The sequence below is a fragment of the Ctenocephalides felis genome, unplaced genomic scaffold (assembly GCF_003426905.1).
Source record: "Ctenocephalides felis isolate EL2017-DRISC unplaced genomic scaffold, ASM342690v1 CF-g0.4_SCAFFOLD_01886, whole genome shotgun sequence".
NCBI lineage: Eukaryota > Metazoa > Arthropoda > Insecta > Siphonaptera > Pulicidae > Ctenocephalides > Ctenocephalides felis.
In genome coordinates this window covers 78,115,648-78,136,066 of record NW_020538040.1, presented here as the reverse complement: position 1 = coordinate 78,136,066, position 20,419 = coordinate 78,115,648, and the positions used below count along the sequence as shown (strand labels likewise).

Below are 20,419 nucleotides of genomic sequence, written 5' to 3'. Positions count from 1 at the left end.
ATTTCGGGAAGTTGAAAATAATATATTTTGGTAATTTTAACTTAACTACTTCTCCTCCTACGCCTGCAAATTCCTGTCCGATTTCGAAAGAAAAAGAAACTTATATGTATTTATGATGTTATTCTGCATAAGGACATTAAGCTTTTTAGCGGCTGATGTGCGCACGTTCTGCACTTCCTGTAACTTTCCATTCTAATGCAAGTTGCAGCAAATATTGATTTGTGTAGCATTATTTTAATTCTGGAATGACAAAGATTTGTGCGAGGCATGTCTCATCTATAACTATATGCATATAATACCAAAGTCCGATTGAAACGTTTACGTTCTAATCATCAATTGTGACATTTGATATGTGCATTTACGTCCTTACTTTTAAACCAATAAGATGTACAATTATAATTTTGTCAATATTAATCAATAAATTAGATATCCTTGAGGTATCTCATATTATCGCCAATAAGTGATCATATCTTATATTATAATCAGCTTTCATCTAACGACCTTCAAACGAAAATTTTACCACATTTTAGATTAACGATTTTTAATTCAAATTATACCTTGTACCCCTTGGACTTTTTCAATAATTGGGTAAGTTATAAATTAATTTTTAATACCCTGTTTTAAGGCTTTGCACAAGAGAGGTAATATAATCAAATATATATTTATTGTTAACAATGTGAAAATTAACTTGTGGTGCATGGCATCGTGCCAAGGCAAATTGCTGGAACTTAAAGTTTAAAAAAGCTATAGCATTTTTTGAGTTTTAAGTTTAGAAATTTTATTCAAAAAATGGACTTTTAAAAAATTGATATTTTTTCTTCTAAAACTTTTGATTTTTTTCAAAGCAATAGCGCTGTGTTGCAGTTTTAGAGATGAAATATCAAAGCGCATAAGCGCCGCGTCCCAGTCTAACTCATAAACATGGGTATGGAACCATAGATAAGTGAACAAAATTCATACTTAATATGAAAATCTCTATAAAATATCTGCTAATTTGATGTACATATGTCTGATGACCATTTTTTATAGCCAATTAGCATTTTTTTAGACTTTTTTATTGGATCTCTGAAACCGCTGGACCTGCTTTTTCAAAAATTTAACCAGTTTTTATTTTGCCTATACAAATAAAATGTTTTTCGAATCATTCAAATCGGACGCTATGTTCTCTCGAAAACTGAATTACCATTTTTATCACCTTTTGCACTGCATCCCTAAACGGCTGGCCATGCCGTTTCCGGTAATAGGAGTCGAATGTTTTTTTGAATCATTCTAATTGGTTGATCCTCTCGAAAAATTCGGCGAAAAATTGTATCCGTACAAATATAAATATACACATATGAACATTTTTTCTAAAGTAAACGTAAAAATATGCAAAAACTTTCATTTTCGATTTTTTGCGATTAAAAACTAAATGTTCTTGACAGCTGTCCAGAAGATGGAACGCATCTAGTATCGAAACGTCTACATTTATAATAATTTATTAAAAAAAATTTAATTTTTTTTTTACTTATTAACTTCCCGTAGGGTAAGTTATCAGCAAAAAATCTAAAATGAAAATTTTATATATCTTTACGTTTCAAAGGTTTTTGAACATTTTGGCCGTTCAACCGATTTGAATAATTCAAAAAACATTCGATTCGCATTGATAAGGAGACGTGCTGATTAGTTTTTGGCGAAGGCAGGTCTAGCAGTTCCGAAGATACGGGACAAAAACGGTAACTTAGTTTTTAAGAGAACGGAGCGTTCGATTTAAATAATTCAAAAACATTTTACTTGTATTGACAAGACGAACTGATTAAATTTTTGGGAAGGCAGGTCCAGCGGTTATGGATTCTCAATAAAAATAAGTTAAAAAAATGTCATTTGGCGGTCAAAAATGTTTATTAGACATATGTACAACAAATTATCAGATATTTTATAAAGATTTTATTAATTAATAATGTGTTCACATTTTGTTTATTTTTTGGGTTCCGTACCAAGATTTTTAATTATGGTACGGGAAGTTCCAGCAATTTAAGGTACGATGCCATGCACCCCACTAGTTAGATTCCTTGTTTAAAGCCCAACATATTCATATGTAGCGTTGAATTCTGTCATGATTAGATTTAGATTTCTATATAGATAAATAACATACGACATATAAAATGATGTATGCAAACATATGTCCAAATGTATGTCTTTTACGCATATCTATATTACAAAAATAAACGTCCATATGCATTATCATTTTATTAATATTCATATTTTCATACATTTCCACACAATAATTCGAATATTTCAAAGAATTTCCAAATGAAGTGCGTAGTGCGCGATTTATTTACGATTTGTACGAATGACGTTATATAGGTTATAATTGCGTTGCAAAATATTTTATCAAAATGATCGCATTATCATATTGTAATAGATAATTGTTTTGAGCAAGTTTGAACTGCAAAACAATATATAAAATATTTGTTAAATAGAACACATTGCTACTGTGGATGGTTCCGTTGATTGCTACGCTTATGAATAGCTGTGCCAATTCAGTTCAGTTATCATATTGAGTTATTTTTGAGCTTTTTAAAACAAAACAATGCTTCGCAGTTTGACAAATAATAAATATATTATCGCCTGTATCAAAAAAAGTGCTAGATTTGCCTCTTCGCCTCATGTAAGTATTATAAGCACCATTGTTCCAATTGCAGTGCTTGATTGATTATTACTATACATTGTTATTTTTGTATATATGATGTTTATACATTTCACTTCGATATTTAGACTCGAGTCCTACTGCAATACTCAAGAGTTCCCTTAATAACGTTAGCGTTGGCAACAACGGGACCAACATCGGTGGTCAGAAAAGATGCATCTATGCAAACTGAGAAGGATGAAGTTTTTATTCCACGCAATATTAACATACCGAAGGTATTAGAAGATGCTGATTCATTTTTTAGAGAAGGAAAGTTTAACGAGTGTGTGGAGCTACTGCAAAATTTCATAGTAAGTTTCAATATAAAATGAATTAGTCGTATTAAAACAGATATATTAGAATATCATATGTTAGGAACTCAACCACATAATTTTGAATAGATGATTGAAGATCCTGAAATCTGTTGGAGATTAGCTCGAGGTTTATATAATTTAACAAAAATTGTTAACGGTGATAAAAAAAGGAAATGTATTAATGATGGCTATGAACTGATGAAATCAGCATTAGAAAAGTGGCCGGTAACTTTCTTAAATCTAAATTACCCTTGCTTAAATCACACTTATTTATCTTGATAATTAAATTGAAGGATAATGGAGCAATCCATAAGTGGTATGCAGTATTGCTCGACTCCTATGCCGGTTTGCAAGGTGTCAAGGAACGTGTTAGGCAATGCAAAACTGTTAAAGAACATATGATGGTAAATATTTATGTAAATTATAATCTGAGAAAAAAGTAAAATGTAAATATGTAAAATATTGAACCTTAAATTAATGCTAAATATTTCTAGAAAGCCACAGAGTTGAATCCTTCTGATGCCACTGCTTGGTATATGTTAGGTGAATGGTGCTACCACGTTGCTGATATATCATGGCATGAACGGAAATTAGCTATAATACTATTTGGAGAACCCCCATACTCAACCTTTGAAGAGGCCTTGCGTTACTTTCAGAAGGTACAATTAATTTATACTAATCAAACTTTAAACCAGAAATTTATTAATATTTCTGATTTTTGAAAGGCCCTTATTTAACAAAACTGCCAATAAATAAATATATATTATATTTAAACATTATCCTAACTAAATTTCATGTTTCTTTATAACGCAGGCTGAAGAGACAGAGCCCTTATTCTACAGCAACAATTTACTTATGTTAGGGAAAACCTACTACAGGCTTGGTAAAACAGAACCAGCCCTCTTTTATTTGCAAAAAGCCCAGTTACATCCAAAGACATGTGATGATGATATGATAGCATGTAATGAAGCTACAAAATTACTTTGTAAGCTAAAAAAGAACACAGAGTGATAATGAAAAATATTGAATATGATCTCAAAATATTTTCTACTAGTGAGCTGCAAAGTACGAAGTCAAATTTAGCACTATGTCATAAGTATTACAAACTCATATATGATATATCATTTGTGTTACCTATTTTATATTTATTGTCTGTTTTAAAATTATATGTAAGATATATTGTAGGCAAACAAAATGTGATTTAAGTAACTATAGTACAAATTTTTCCATTTATTTTTAAAATATATGCAGTATATTATTTTTTAATTGGCATTTTTTATTTAGAAATGATATCTCTTAATTAATTTGTTTAAATTAATTAATTTAAATGAATAAATGAGTTTAGTATTTGCTCATATAAAATCCTTCAATTTGCAATGAACTTCAGTATGAGTTAAACAGCCATCAGTTTAAGAGTTTTTAAAAATGAGGGCTCAATAAATATATTACTGATGCATAAAAAAAAGAAGGTAAATATTTAAGGTTTTCATGTGGTACAGATACAAATACATAAACATAAGTATGACATTTTTACAGGTATGAATATTTATAGAATTTATTATCACAGAAACATATTGCATGTGTTTCCATATTCCTTAAGGAATATAATGTAATGAATTGAAGGAATGAATGAAGGAATAATGTAATTAATTAATTACATACTTACTTGCTTTTTATAGCATTTAGTTGTCTTTAGTATCAGTTAATTCAATTTAATCATTATGTCATGGATGCATCTCAACACAATGTTATTTATTTTTGACACAGGACATTAAATTCATCTTTTTATCAGCTTTTTATTACTTTATGGATATTTATATTTGAAGTACGTTATAATTTCTGTACAAAGGGTTCATAGCAAAAAAGAATTGAAATACTGCCAAATGTTGCTCAAAAAAGTGAATGTGATTCTATTGTTATATTGTCTAGGATTCTAACATTGCAGAGATTTCAATTTTCTATCCTGACCCTATATATATATATATATATATATACACAGGGCCGGTCCTGCCTTGAATGCAATGCATGCAAAAAATGCGGGCGCACGCCTTAGGGGGCGCCAAAACGAGGTTCGGAAATGGAATTTATAATATTTTATTTTTTATTTTTTTAAATATAAAATCCTGAATACTTAATAGATTATAATAAACAATCCAACTTAACTATGAATAATAAAAGGCATATTCAGTTTGCAATGTGATATCAATAGAAACAATTAACCAAATAATAACTCTGCAAATTTGTAAATTATTGTTCTGCTTATTGTTTAATGTACTCTTAAATTTTTTTCTTCGTTTGAAGTTAACATGGAATCGAAAAAGAAAATATTTAGTGTTCATTCCCGTAAGAGCAAACCTACGAAAGTTTAAATTAATTATTGAGCGTTATTGATGAAAAATAGCAAGCTGATTCAATTAAAATGGAACTTGTTAAAGAAATATATACTAATTATAATAGAGAAAATGGAAAATGGGGAGTCAGTGCTCAAAAAATGGCTTGTTTATCCCGAAAATTTGTATTGTAATTTTTGTTTTTGTTGCAAACTGCAAAATATGAAAAATGAAAGCAAAATGTACTTAGGAATAAAAATCTTTAAGATTTTTTTATACATAATTTAATTATTAACTATGCAGAAATAATACAGATACAAATATAATTTGTTTGTTTCAGTATAGTTAAGGGAATATGTAATTTCTTTGCATCTTTTACTAATCTTTACTAACACTTTAAAAAGTTTAACTTAAAAAAAAGAATCTGATACTCTGAATATAAGGGGAAAGTAACGCTGAATACAATTCGGTCCTTACGATACCAATAAGGAGAAGTTTAATTCAATTTTAGATATTGCAAATAATGAAAAAATAAACTAAAATAAAATATAATTTAAAACATGAAATACGAGTGTTATGTCTTTTTTTGCTCTTTTGTCGTGATAGGTTGCTCTTTAGAATAAATCGCATAATAAATAAGTTAAATATTTCATTAAGTTGATTATGATCAACCCGCGAATAGCCTCGATTTTTTAAATAAATTTAAAATCAATGTATTTTATACGCTTTTAGATTATATCTAATTTTTTGCGTACTAAAGTGTGTGTACAAAAATCCAGAATGATTATTAATTATAATTATTTACTTTACTTCATTTATTTACTTTACTTTAATTAAAATTAAAAAAAATAAAGTAAATGTTTATATAATTTCAATGAAAAACTTTTAAAACAGTTAAATATATTTGGGGGGGGGGGGGTGCGCTAGAACAAATCTTGCATGCGGGCGCTGAGGACCCCAGGACCGGCCCTGTATATACATTAGGGCGGGTCGATTTGTATGACTAAAAAAAGAGTTTTACTATGTAAAATTTATAAGTTTTACTAAATAAAACTATGTGAAACTTATAAATTTTACATAGCAAGACTATTTCGTGTATATATATTAAAACTACGTAATATTTCTTATGTACTATATATATTGTATTATAATTTTTGACTTATAAATGATGTTTATTTCTCTTAAGAGAAGCTGTTTTAATTGTAAGTCCAATTACAAGTACGGATAACTGCACTTTTTAGAAACAACGACAGGTTACGAATGCTCCATTTAAATTATTTATCCAACATTTTATATCGCATAAATCTGAAATTCTGGATCTTAGGCATAACTAATGTTCTGACGGTTCTGACATAAAAAACAGTGATTTTAAAATAACAAACGCAAACGGTCATTGTAAAACGCGGCTCTTCGCGGTGGTGTTGGTTCGAAACAAGTTGACAGCTTCGTGTCATTGGTGTTTCAAATTGTTCTTGCACGGCCTTATCTTCGAATTATTTTAGGTTATGTGCGTTATGTGTTTGTTTTGAATTTTTATACTTGCGTATGGTGATATTCCCATGAATATCTCTCCAATCAATATTTTAACACAAGGTTCGATGAAATTTTGAATTGCTTAAATATGTTTGAAGCACGCACCATCAATGCAGAGCACAAAGATGTTATTCACGACATTGATTACGATTTTTATGGACAGCGAATGGCAACATGCTCTAGTGATCAATTTGTAAAGGTTAGTGAAACGTTAAACGGTTGTTTAATGGATATTTTCAACTGATTATCAATTTCTGATTTCCAGGTTTGGGATTTAGATGAACAAAGAGATTGGATTGTAACGGCCAGTTGGAAAGCTCATTGTGGATCAGTTTGGAAGGTAACATGGGCGCATCCAGAATTCGGGCAAGTAATAGCAACTTGCTCTTTTGATCGAACTGCTGCTGTTTGGGAAGAAACTAGTAATGCTATTAATTTCATTACATTCTTCATTTGCAACAATCATACAAGTTTTTTTTATTTATTATAAACTTCTGTTAAGAACAACTATGTTTCATAGATTGGTAGTTTTCTGATTAGTAAGTATTAGGTATACAATACTAGTTGAGTTAATATTTATCTCTTTTTTATAGTTGGGGAAACAGTCATACCAGGTGTGCAAGGAATGCGACGTTGGCAAAGAAGAACTAGCTTGGTTGATTCTCGTACGTCTGTCACTGATGTTAAATTTGGACCTAAAAATCAAGGAATGATACTAGCAACATGTTCGGCTGACGGTATTGTTAGAATATATGAAGCTCCTGATGTAATGAATTTAAACCAATGGACATTACAACATGAAATAGCTGTTAAACTTCCACTAAGTTGTTTAGCTTGGAATCCCTCAATGTTTAGGTAACATTGTATTTATATGTGATAAATTAATACTTTTCTTAATAATACATACATAAATATATCTCATATTTATGACCGAAGGACCCTGCCCGAAGGCAGGTTCATAACAATTATATATATATGTATATATATATATATATATATATATATATATATAAGTAATCTTTAATTTTATTGGAATTAAAGATTATTTTATAAATCTTTGTTTTTTCTTTGTTTGATGTATCGCCCTTGAGGAACTTACTCATATATCTCAACATCAAAATTAACTACTAAATCATATATATATATATATATATATATATATATATATATATATATATATAAAACTCACAATAAAAAAAGCTTTATAATGGACATCCATTTATCCAGATAATAAAAAAAAACACTAAATTATGTTTCTATATATTCCAGTTTGACTTTTCTGCAACACACAATTTATTTGATAAACACAAAAAAAAACCACATTCAAGAAACAAATTTAAATCTAAAAGTGAAATTTATTAATTTACAGTTTTTATAGATGTTCATTATAGTTTATTTGGATATGCTTAGGGTCACTTACTATTTTTAACAATTATTAACATATTTTGATATTAAATTGATACCTTTGCATTAGAAGATGTATTTTATATTAGAACCTACTAATATAAAATAATTTTATCTTGCGCAAAATACAGAATCTTAAATTTTTATATGTGAACTAAGTGTAGAATTAGTATTTATGCATGAGAATAAAGCAACATCTGAACATATGATTACAGAAAATATTATATTTGTATATACTTAAAATTAACATTTTAGATTACATCCACCTATGATTGCTGTAGGCAGCGATGAAGTAAACAGCACATCAGGTGGTAAAGTGATTATATATGAATACAGTGAGAATGCTAGACGTTGGTCTAAATCTGAGGTTATCTCTAGTATAACTGAAGCAGTACATGATCTATCTTTTGCTCCGAACTTAGGTAGAAGCTATCATATGTTAGCAGTTGCTACAAAAGATGTACGAATTATAATTCTCAAGCCGCAACAGTGAGTATCTATTTCATGCATAGTAGTTAAGGTTACTTTTGTAACACACACACACACAAACACACACACACACACACACACATATATATATATATATATATATATATATATATATATATATGATATGTGTGTAACAGGAATGATGCAATGTATAGTTATGTCTTTTGAATTAAACTTTTATTTTCTTTGCATTTCACTGATTTGAAAGTTTTTTTTTCATATTTATAATTCATTTATGCATGCTGTATTTTTTTATTTTTTTAACTTTTTTTTTTTTTAATTGCAGTGAGTTAAACTTATGTTCGCAAGTTGTTCCAAAACTAGATGTACAGACTGTAGCACAATTTACTGATCATTATTGTACAGTATGGAGAGTTTGCTGGAATGTTACTGGAACAACATTATCTTCTTCTGGCGATGATGGCTGTGTACGAATGTGGACAAGTATGTAGATTTATCCTTTTATTTTTTATAAACTTTAAGTTATTTTTCAGTTTACTTAAATATAACACAAAAACTAATATTTTGAAATGCCCCAAAAACAGTGGTGATTGTACTTGATGCAATTTGCTTATGCTCTACATAAGTGTTTTGCGAACGTTATTGATATAATATGCAGAACATGGATATATGTATATATATTTATATATATATATATATATATATATATATATATATATAAACATATTTTCGAAATGTTTTGTTGCCAGGTATACAAAAAAAATGTTAACTATTTATTATGTACGTTTTTGTATATGTATCATCATTCAGCAAGTTACAAATTCAAACTAGGAAATATCAAAACTTAACATTTTAGGTATATATATATATATATATATATATATATATATATATATATGTATATATATGTATATGTATATATGTATATACAGGCAACCCTTCGTTAACCGTGCTATAAATATATATATATATATATATATATATATATATATATTTTGAATATATAAATTTTTAGGTTGTTAGTAAAACATAATAATTAAAATTATTGTTGATATATTTATCTAATATTCTATGCATTATATACATAACTAAAAATGACATGCAATTTCTTTGTAACATTATATCAAGATCTTGCAAGATAAATAATGTGTAATGACATTTTTCAAATCTATAGAGAGTTACACACAAGTATGGAAATGTGCAGCTGTTTTAAAAGGTGATGGCTTTAAACCTGGAAATGATATATCCGCTATTGCAAATGCTACACACAATATTGTAGCGGCCCATTCAACTACCAGATATTATAAATTAGGTACAATTAGTCATCCTAATCAAGTACCGTGGCATTAGTTAGCATTTCTTTTCCTTAATAATGTGTAAAAAAATTTCTAATACTGTCTTCTTTATTTCATAATAAAATTATTAATTTTACTTGGGCCAACTTATTAGTTTTATCTATAATTTTATTTCTTCTATTATGTAATATTTGTCCTTTAGATTAATTAATATTTTATATTATTGAATTTGCTATATGTTAGGTAGAACAATATGATTAATTTTAAATGGTGAATGTGTCCATTGTGAAATCATTGTATTTAGTGTCCGTGGCTCATAACAAATCTTTACTAACATTTTTTTTTTGTCAAAATAGATAATTTTTGAAAAACATGGAAAAGAAATTGACTGTCTCTCAAAACAATCCAATAAATGTAATGATAACGAGAATTTTATTTTTTATTTGAATGAATACGCTTGGATGTTAGTGCTAGAAATTACACATTTAAGGGGGTATTCTACTGTAGACGCATGAATTTCGCCCGGTTTTTGAAGCGATGTATAAAGGAAACAAATAATATTTTTACTATCGATTTTTTTATCATTTGTTTATTGATATTTTATTATTACATAAAAAAATTATTAAAAAAAAATAATTAAAATTCACAAAGTTATGAGCAGTCAAAGTGGGGGTTCCCAAAAAAAGAGGGTGTCCTGGCGTACATGATTCCAACCCTCCTGGTGATTTGAAACATAAAAAATAGATGGATTCTTAATTATAATAGATGCCGCTATCGTAAGAACCTTGGAGAAGTTAAAAAAAATTTTTTTGGTTGAATGGCGGCAGTTTGAAAAAAAAAATTTTTTTTCATGTTTTTTTTAACAATTCCGAATTTTTTAAAAATACTAAATGAAAAGTTATAGTTTTGAGCAAGGTCCATACGATAAAGCGATGTATAGAGAAGATCCTCTCCAAATTTGAAGTAAATCGGTTAATTAGAACTCGAGATATCCTTACCGCCAGCTCGAAAAAAGTAGTTCCGAGAAAAACGCGTTCAAAGTTTTGAGACTCGGTCGGACCCTAACCGAGGCCACGTCACTAAAACGGCTATAACTCAGGAAATAATAGTAATTTTGAAAAATCCTTTTAATGACATATTTTTGAATAACTAAACTTTGAAAATATGGAAAAATTTTTTTTTCGATTTTTTCAAAATTCTACAGTAGAATACCCCCTTAAATGTATAAAATTTATGAATTGTTTTGTTTTTGTGTATGATTTAGTTACTGATTGATGTTCAATTTTGAGAGCTTGTGATTTGAGATTCCACTGATGAGAAATCTAGATAAAAATTTAATTGTAAACTGGATATAATTGAGGCTAAATGAGATTCTAACAACAAATGTTCAATTGTTTAAATAATGATATACAGTAGAAGTTCTGTGTTCTCGTTTTCGCTATTTGCTATTTGCGGATAAATTGCGGCCCTATTCATATATTCGTGGGCACAATATCCTTTGTAAATTTGAACATTTGAACTAATAAAAAAAAAAACGACATAAGCCGCCTTCTTTCATTGTCTTGGCTGGCCGTTTTGGCCGCTATCGGTGTTTTTAAGAATTTAGACGAACAAAATGAAGAAAAAAACATTTTTTATTACTCAATGAATAATAATATTTTTAAACGTTGCTGTTTCGTTTTATAGTAAAATTTGACACAAACTGACTCGAAACGAAACATTCCCAATCTATTGAAGAGAAGCAATCCATTTGTTTCAACAAGCAATAAAAACGTGACATTTATTTTGAAAAATCATACTGAAGACCTAAAAATGACAAATGATCTGTGCGATTTCTATCAGAATATTGACGCAACAACGCTTCATTTTCAAGAGGTAAATTTTTGATGAGACTGTTGACTATCAGTTTGAATTGAAGAAGCTGTTAAAAACCGCAGAGCAAGAGAATATTCTCAAGTTTTTTTTAATCTGAACTTCCTAACTGCCATAGCCTGATCATAATTAATCAAAACGCTCAAAAACTAAAATTAAAAATGTTTTTTTGTATATATATATTTTTTGTTTTATTTTACTGCCTTGCAAGGTATACTCCATAATGCTAAATGAATTACAATCACGGATTATTTATTCGCGGCATTTTTATGGAACGTATCCTCCGCAAATAAGGAGCTTCTACTGTATCTGAATAATATGGGTTAGATTATATACTAAAATAGTACAGTTAAGTGATGTTAACTAATCGTAGATTGATTTTAGACTAATTTGCAATATAATTTTAATAGATTTTTTGAATTGGTATACTTTTTGGGTAACAACGAACGCCGGTTATTGTTGTTGGCCAATAACATTGTATCGTTTTGTGCGGGGTGGGTGCATACCACTCGTCAGTCATATATACAGTATTGTAATGATCATGAAGAAAATTTATAAAAAAGACCATGTACATAATTTAAAAATATTATATATTGTAAGACTGAAAACAGGTGAATTCTAATATCTAAAAAAAAAGTTGAGAATATGTAAATATACTGCCAGCGGTGCTATGTGTACGTTTGTACACATTGTTCGTTGTTATTAAGCAGTCGTATATGAAAGCATTCTGATTAGTATCTGTAATTATTAGTCTGAGTTGATTACAGGATTAGATAGTTGACCAGAGGCTAAGATTACAGCAAACGATCTAGATCTGCTTAATCCGTCCGGGGTAGAATTACTTGCTTTGTGTCCTTACCTGCAACACGTCACACAAATTTTATATTTTATAGTAAATATTAAAAAATATAACGGGTAATTAAAGTGTATTAATGATTTCTCGATTTTAAGAACAGGCGATTACATAAATAATTATTTAAATGAAGTTATGTTTATATTTTTATAATAATAAATGGTAGTCTGCCTGAAGGCAGGTCCATGGTTGGGAGCACCACAAATCGATTATTAACTTACCGAAGGAGAAGTTTATGTTTTCATAAAAAAATTCGATTCGCCAATTTTGTTTTCTCGACGTTTCAAGCCATTCTGAATCGAATGAGACCAAATTTGGAAAAAAAGTATGTGTGTGTCTGTGTGTGTGTGTGAACAGATTTTTTGCCGTAAATCGACGTTTTCTCAAAAACGGCTGGACCGATTTCAAACATTTAAAAGCCATTCGATGTATCTCGATGAGGACTAGCGTTGCTCAGTTTTGTGCGGCGATCGGCCGAGCCGATTCTTTGTAAATAGCAGAAAAGTGAAAAGTTTTTCGTCCACGTTTTAGCCCGCAATTCTGAATCGATTTTGAAAATTCAAAAACCGTTCGAAAGATATTGGTTGGGAATCGTGCTGATTAGTTTTTGGTAGAGATCGGCCGGGCCGTTTTCTTGTAATAAAGTGCACTTTTTTTAACATGTTAAAAAAATTTTTTCGACGATTTTTATGATTTTTTTTTGACGGTAGATACCGTAGTCTTATAGATCATACTAAAATATTACGGCCCTACGACAAGTCGTTTAATTTTAAAAATTTAGCGTCAAAGTTTTCAAAAATTAGTGTCGTTTTTCGGCATTTGTCAGAATTAGACCTTTCATCGACGTTTGCTCGAGAACGCCTGAACCGATTTCAGAAATTTAAAAGCCATTTGATGTATCTGAGGATTTTCGTTTGTCAGTTTTGTGCGACGATCGGCTGAGCCGTATCTTTGTAATTTGGAAAAAAGTGTTGAACTTTTCGTTCACATTTAAGCTCATTCTACCGAATCGATTTTAAAAAATCAAAAACTGTTCGAAAGATATTAGTTGGGAATGATGATGATTAATTTTAGATGAAAATCTACCGAGCCGCTTTCTTGTAACTAATAGTTGAAAAAAATATTTTGCTTAATGATTACAGCTTAAATCCACAAGCTATATTTTCAATGTCTCTACTTCGTAATTTTTCCGCCGGCCAAAGCGCCACTAATGTTTATCTATCTCACTCTTTCAACAAATGACGAAACGAAAAGCTCTTCGAGTTTCCTTATCTATACATACAAACACAATGCACTCGTTAAAATTTTTCCACACATATAACATGTCTCGAAAAGAAGAGTTCTTTTTTAATATCTTTTTCATTTATTTTATTTTAATTTAATATTTATTTCTTAATAATTTATAGAATAAAAAATTATTGTGAAAGACAGATCAAATTGCTTATTCTAAAGGATTAATTAAGTAATTATTTACACATTTCGGGAAGTTCTTGCAACTTGTCTTAAGGCTAAATGCACTTTCAACTAGTTTCCTTTCCCTCCCTTGTTCATTATTTCCGTTAGAATTCCACTAGCACTATTCACGTTTATACATTTTCCTTTCCAAACTTCTGCTTCAATACTTTCTGGTCCTGTGTTTCGGCTTTCAGTTTTGTTTTTTTTTTCGCGTAGGTCATATATATATATAGTGTTCCAGAACTCAACGTCAAACCGAAACAGGACGATAATATTGATTGTAACGATCATGAAAAAAATAAAAAAAAAAACGCCATGCACATAGTTTAAAAATTATGAGCTTTCAAGTACAACCGGTTATTGTGGTTCATTTTTATTTATTTTATTTATATAAACTTTGAATTTCTAATCGTTTCTAGGACCACGGTAAAAATACCAAAATTGCCTCAAGTTTTCAGGAATTAAGACTTTTTGTTGAACTATGAATTTAAAATTTTCAAAATTGGTCGAGTTTGAGAGGCCCTACTTTAAAAAAAAATGTACCACAGTGTATTCGCAAGTTTTATCAAAAGTTTGCGCATTTAGTCAGAATTGTCAGTTTCATAATAAAAAAAAAATTGAGTAACAAAATAAAAGCCTAAAAATAACATAATTGCTAGTGCATTTTACTCACAAATAAGTTCAAATGTTTGTTGTACGCGCAGGCTTCAAGGTACAAAAACATTTGAACTGAATGTGAGCGAAATGCGTTAGCCGTTCGTGTTATTTTTAGTTAAAAAAAACGTAATCCTTATTGATTACTTTTACTCGTTTTTTATTACGAATCTATCGAGTATTTTAATAACTTACAATCCGCAAACTTTTGATAGAACAAAAGTTTGCGGAGGGCATCTCAAAGTCGATCTGTTTTGAAAACTTCAAATTCATAGCTCAACAAAAAGTATTAATTCTTGAAAACTTGGGCCAATTGTGTCATTATTTTCATCCGTGGTCCTAGAAATGTTATTTACGATTACGGATCCGAAACTTAAATGAAAACAAAAATTAACAACAATAAAATGGTGACATTTTTACTGAGGCCCGTGTTGCACTTACAACTCCTAATTTTTAAAATAAATGGATTTTTTTTTCTAATTTTTTATGATAGTTGCGATCAGGGCCGGTCCTGGGGTCCAAGCTCCCCCCCCCTCTATTATTTTAACGGTTCTCACAGTCTATCATTAAAATTATGTAAACATTTACAGTAATTTTTTAAAATACCTTTGAATATAATTTCGAATTGATATCGTAAGAGCCAAATTGTATGTATTAATCTTTACTTTCCCATCGTGTATCAGATTATTTGTTTAAAGTTAAATTTTTTATCGTATTTTAAAAATGTTGAAAGATTAGTATTTTTTTAAAATTTTTTTTGAATGATATTGGAAAAAAACTATATTGCAAATTTTATATCCGAATCTCATTCTGGCGCCCCCTAAGACGTGCGTCTACATTTTTCGCATGCATCGCATTCAATATAGGACCCGCCCTAGTTGCGATTATACAGGGTGTCAGCGGACCTTGATGACAAGCCGAAAAAAGTTCATAGTATTGACCTTAACCGTTCTGAAAAAAAAAATCTCACGTTGTTTGGAAATTATTTCATCATAGCTCTAGGTTGTACTTAAAAGCTTATGATTTCTAAACAACAATTCATTTTTTTTTTTTAATTTTTTCCAGGATAGTTAAGGTCAATACTACAACCCCGTTTCGGCTTGACGTCAAGGTATAAGACACTCTGTATGTTATATATTTTTCTTTAAAAACTGTGAAAATACTGTTAAAAATGTTTTATTAAATTTTTAATGGAATAAAATTATATAAAACTAAGTTTGCAATTAACAATATTCGAAATTTTGTCAAAAATAGCTCATATTATAATTTTACATTTAACAACGAATACATTATTTAAGATTTATCAAATATTTCTTATATTTCACACACTGGCACAAATTACAATTAAAAGTCTGAATTGAATCTTTATAGATTTTTCACACATAAAAATCGACGATCTATGAAATCGATTTTATTTAAAATAAAATGATCTAATTAGCGAATTAGATTTTTACTATTAGTTAAAAATAATAACTTTTTGTAAAATGGTGTAAATGTATGTAAATAACAAAAATTGTTAATTGTCCAATACATATATTTGGCTCTATGGAAAATTACTCATGTGCGTTTTCACTCTCAATTTTGCTCATACTTCTTATTATGGCAAGACGTGTATGTTATTAATGTCTAATGAATTAAACAATAGTTATTTGTTGCTCTTGTTGTTAATTAATGCAATTTCGTTTATAATTAATACAGGCCTTCCCGATTATTATGGAATACTAATATCTCGTCAATTCCTACTTACCGATATAAAAAGTCACATAAAATTTAATTATTATTTATTAAATTATTATTCAAGAAATTATGCAACGTTTAACAAATTTATAAAGTATATTTCATTAAAATTAAACCTTGCTTTTCCGCTAGTAAAGTTTAAAACTTTGATGAATCATAACATTCTGTTTGAGAATTTCATATTTTATATGGAAACAGTAGTCACATTTATTTTATGATCTAAAATAAAACAAATTTTTAATGAATTGTGTAAATAAGCAAATTCTAGTTTTCATAACAAACAAGAATCGATGTTATCACTTATAACAACGGAAATAACATTGATTATTGAAGTACATTAATAGTAACATAAAAAAAGTTTATAATAAACCATCATGTATTTTTTTGCGAATGAAGCTTTAGCATAATTTCTGATATTGTTATTGATTCTAACGTTTCAAGAGCTTTTTTCTTTAAATAAAGCCGATTGCGATTTTGCTTTCAAATTCTTCTTTCAATATTCCATCAATTTCCTGAAAAAGTAATCTTCTGTTAAAGCGTAAAAATTGTGATATATCTGAGTATATTAATTTCGATATTATTAGGCAATATTTTGCTAAAAAACTGTTAGCAAGTCGTATTAAATGTATTTTATCATTCGACAGTTTTGATCACAATACTCATTATTATTGTTTCTTTACACTCGTATCAGCATTCGGACTTACTTCTTCTCAATTAGTTTGTGCTACGTTTTATTTAAATTAAGAAATAGATATATAATTTGCAGTTGTATACATGAAACGTTTTTAGTCATATTTCAAATCTTTATTTTAAACCAGAATATTATTCTTATTATATTCTATATATATTATTGCGTATATACGAATATACGTGTATGTATATTAATATTAGTAAATGTAATGTAAGTTTATATCGTAATATTTATGATGTAAATATAAATTCATAGCACTTTTTTTCAAGCAAAATGGGCTGATGAGTTTGGAGTAGTGCTGATAGCACTCCCTTGAACTAATTTGAAACAAGACAGATGGAAAACAGACAAACTGGAGGACTAGGACCAGAAAAAGCGTGTTATCGATGAATATTTGTTAGAGAAAATAAAATACGGAGAATGAAATGCTGAGACACAGGACACCTGACAATTGTTGTCACCAAAGTTTGGGAAGTAAAATGTACTAAAGCGAACTATAAACAGGGAAATGCATCAGAGTGAACTGTAAACAGGTGAACAATTTAGTGAACTCACACCAAGTCTTCGGACAGAGTGCAAATAATAATAATAATAATAATATATATATATATATATATATATATATATATATATATAGGGTATACCAGACTTTAACGGGGCACAAGCCGAAACGTGTTAGTATTGACCTTAAATGTCCTGAAAAAAAAGGAAAATAATATCTCACGTTTTTTGGAATTTATGAGCTTTTAAGTGCAATCTAGAGCTTTGGTGAAATTATGACAATTTTCGATTACTATGGTTAACTTTATTTTATTCATCTAAACTTTTCTACGATCACGATGAAAGAAAATATCACAATTGCCCCAAGCATTTCAAGAAATAAGACTTTTTGTTGAACTATGAATTTTTTTTTAAAAATAAGTCGACTTTGAGAGGCCCACCTTAAAAAATGTACAAAAAGGTGTTGGCAAGTTTCATTGGCGCATTTAATCAGAATTGTAAAATGGTAAAACACCGCCGAAAACTTCAAAAAATTCGAGTGAAAAAATAAAAACCTAAAAATGGTATGAATTTTGCTGGTATTCAAATTCAGTTCACATGTTTCTTTCTCGCACGAAGAACTCTCTCTTGTTAATTTGAACTAATTCAAAGCAAAAAATCATGCCATTTTTAGATTTTTATTTTTGTACTCGAAATTTTTCAATAATAAAATTATCAAGTATTTTACCATTTTACAATCCTGAATGAACGCGCTAACTTTTGATGAAATTTGCCAACACACTTCAGTACATTTTATATAAAGGAGGGCTTCTCAAAGTCGAACAATTTAAAAAAAAAATAAGTTCATAGTTTAACTAAAAGTTTTGATTTTGAAAACTTGAGGCAATTGTGTTATTGTTTTTTATTGTGATTCTAGAAATGTTATTCGTGATTACGGTTCCAAAGTTTAAACGAACAAATTTAGTAAAAAATATCTCTAATAACCGAAAAATGGTGATTTTACCAAAGCTCATAATTTCTGAACTTCGATAGATATTTTTTTTTTTCAATTTTTTTTCAGGCCGATTAAGGTCAATACTATCACCCTGTTTCGGCTTGACGTTAAGATCTGGGACATCCTGTGTATATGTGTGTCTTTTAGTCAAATCATTAAAATAAAATACGATAAGTAATGAATTGTTCGTTTTGTACATTTTGACACTGTATGTGTATCGTAAATCAGCAAGTTGATACTAGGAAAAATCTAAAAGAAATAAACATTGTTTTGTAATAAAACAAAATTAACACCAAAATTTCATTTAAAATTAAAATGTAAACAATTTTATAAAGTGATATAGTATGTTACACTATTTTTCAAACAAAAGTCAAACATTGAATTAAGCTGAACTTGCTGAATGACAAGGTGTGACGTACAAAATAAATAGTTCAAGTATTTATCGTTTTTTATTTTGACAATTTGGCTGAAAAAATCTCTAGAATTATTCCACGATTAACAAAAAATCTATATATACATATACATATATATATATATATATATATATATATATATATATATATATATATATATATGTGTGTGTGTGTCTGTGTGACGAACTTATACAAAACGTGCAATCATTGGACTCACTAAAAATATTATTGAATATTCAAGAGGTAGATTCTATGTATTATTCTTATGTAATATGTTCTTGCATGTAATGGCGTATCAAAAATATATAGAAATGTATAGAGAAGCGATGAATAATACACGAATAAGTCATAAAAAGTATGAATTCATATCATATATATCGTATCATAGTTTCATGTTAAAGATTTTATTTGAACTATACATAAGCGATATTTCGAGCGAAAGTAAGATTATTGCATTTTGAATCAATTTAAAAAGTTACCAATGATAAATTGAACAATATTTCACATCCAATACTTTGGTCACATAAAAATTGCACATTTTCCCGTTAACTAAAACCCGTTGGTTTAATAATAGTTTTTCTCATTTTACTTATCATAATTTTTGTCTTTGGAACAAACAGTTCTGCTTTGTTTAATTTTTATTAAAATACAATAAATTATATAAAATCAATAAAAAATAAAAAATACTAAATGATTTTGAAGACCTACTGTTAACAGTCTATAAGATAATCATGATAAGTTTTATAGATACTCATTTCATTGGTGTTTTCTCATAACGTTTTTTTTTCAATTTCAATTCAATAGAACATCTATTGTTTTTTGTGAAGGTGCATTACATCTAACCATGCTAATAAAAAGTTGTTTTCAACGGGTATTAAATAAAAAATAATCAAGAAATAAATTACTTATTTCTTGGTACAAGGTTATTTGTGTTTATTTTTTGTGGATTTTCCTGATTTATTTAAAATAATATTATTGCCTGTTACATAATATTCAAGACAAATATACATTATGATAAATGAAGATACTTAATGATTCGTGAAAAAAAGTCCATATAGTGTACAATATATTCAAGATAATTTATAAAAACTAGTGGTGTGTGACATTGCGTCTTAAGGTAAATTGCTGGAACTTTCCGTATTGTGAACAAATGTTAGAAGAGCTAGTGGGGGTGCATGGCATTGTGCCTTAGGCAAATTGCTCGAACTTCCCGTACCGTTATTGAAAATTTTGGTACGCAATCCAAAAAAAAAAA

General features: G+C 28.7%; 2 protein-coding genes across 4 annotated transcripts; both read left to right on the top strand.

Annotated features, from left to right (window-relative positions):
- The first annotated feature begins 2,118 nt into the window (after window positions 1-2,118).
- Window positions 2,119-4,148, top strand: LOC113378595 (regulator of microtubule dynamics protein 1-like). Its single transcript, XM_026619141.1, has 7 exons — window positions 2,119-2,171; window positions 2,463-2,650; window positions 2,758-2,979; window positions 3,070-3,207; window positions 3,276-3,386; window positions 3,477-3,641; window positions 3,796-4,148. Exons 2-7 carry the CDS (start codon window positions 2,573-2,575, stop codon window positions 3,991-3,993), a joined length of 912 nt encoding a protein of 303 aa, XP_026474926.1. The 5' UTR covers window positions 2,119-2,171; window positions 2,463-2,572; the 3' UTR covers window positions 3,994-4,148.
- A 2,632-nt stretch (window positions 4,149-6,780) lies between these two features.
- Window positions 6,781-17,770, top strand: LOC113378594 (nucleoporin SEH1-like). 3 transcript variants are annotated; one of them, XM_026619138.1, is made up of 7 exons: window positions 6,781-7,044; window positions 7,111-7,267; window positions 7,439-7,700; window positions 8,505-8,738; window positions 9,025-9,182; window positions 9,874-10,011; window positions 17,526-17,770. In XM_026619138.1, exons 1-7 carry the CDS (start codon window positions 6,934-6,936, stop codon window positions 17,570-17,572), a joined length of 1,107 nt encoding a protein of 368 aa, XP_026474923.1. In that variant the 5' UTR covers window positions 6,781-6,933; the 3' UTR covers window positions 17,573-17,770. The 3 variants fall into 3 exon arrangements, with proteins under 3 accessions (XP_026474923.1, XP_026474924.1, XP_026474925.1); XM_026619139.1 differs by having other exon boundaries at window positions 17,512-17,770; XM_026619140.1 differs by lacking the exon at window positions 17,526-17,770 and having other exon boundaries at window positions 9,874-10,133.
- The last annotated feature ends 2,649 nt before the right edge of the window (window positions 17,771-20,419 follow it).

Excerpts from the sequence above, each read along its gene's own strand:
- LOC113378595 (XM_026619141.1), top strand. The coding sequence starts at position 2,573 with ATGCTTCGCAGTTTGACAAATAATAAATATATTATCGCCTGTATCAAA. Across the intron at positions 2,651-2,757 it reads GATTTGCCTCTTCGCCTCAT|ACTCGAGTCCTACTGCAATA; the intron begins GTAAGTATTATA and ends TTCGATATTTAG. Across the intron at positions 3,208-3,275 it reads CAGCATTAGAAAAGTGGCCG|GATAATGGAGCAATCCATAA; the intron begins GTAACTTTCTTA and ends ATTAAATTGAAG.
- LOC113378594 (XM_026619138.1), top strand. The coding sequence starts at position 6,934 with ATGTTTGAAGCACGCACCATCAATGCAGAGCACAAAGATGTTATTCAC. Across the intron at positions 7,045-7,110 it reads CTAGTGATCAATTTGTAAAG|GTTTGGGATTTAGATGAACA; the intron begins GTTAGTGAAACG and ends TCTGATTTCCAG. Across the intron at positions 9,183-9,873 it reads CTGTGTACGAATGTGGACAA|AGAGTTACACACAAGTATGG; the intron begins GTATGTAGATTT and ends TCAAATCTATAG.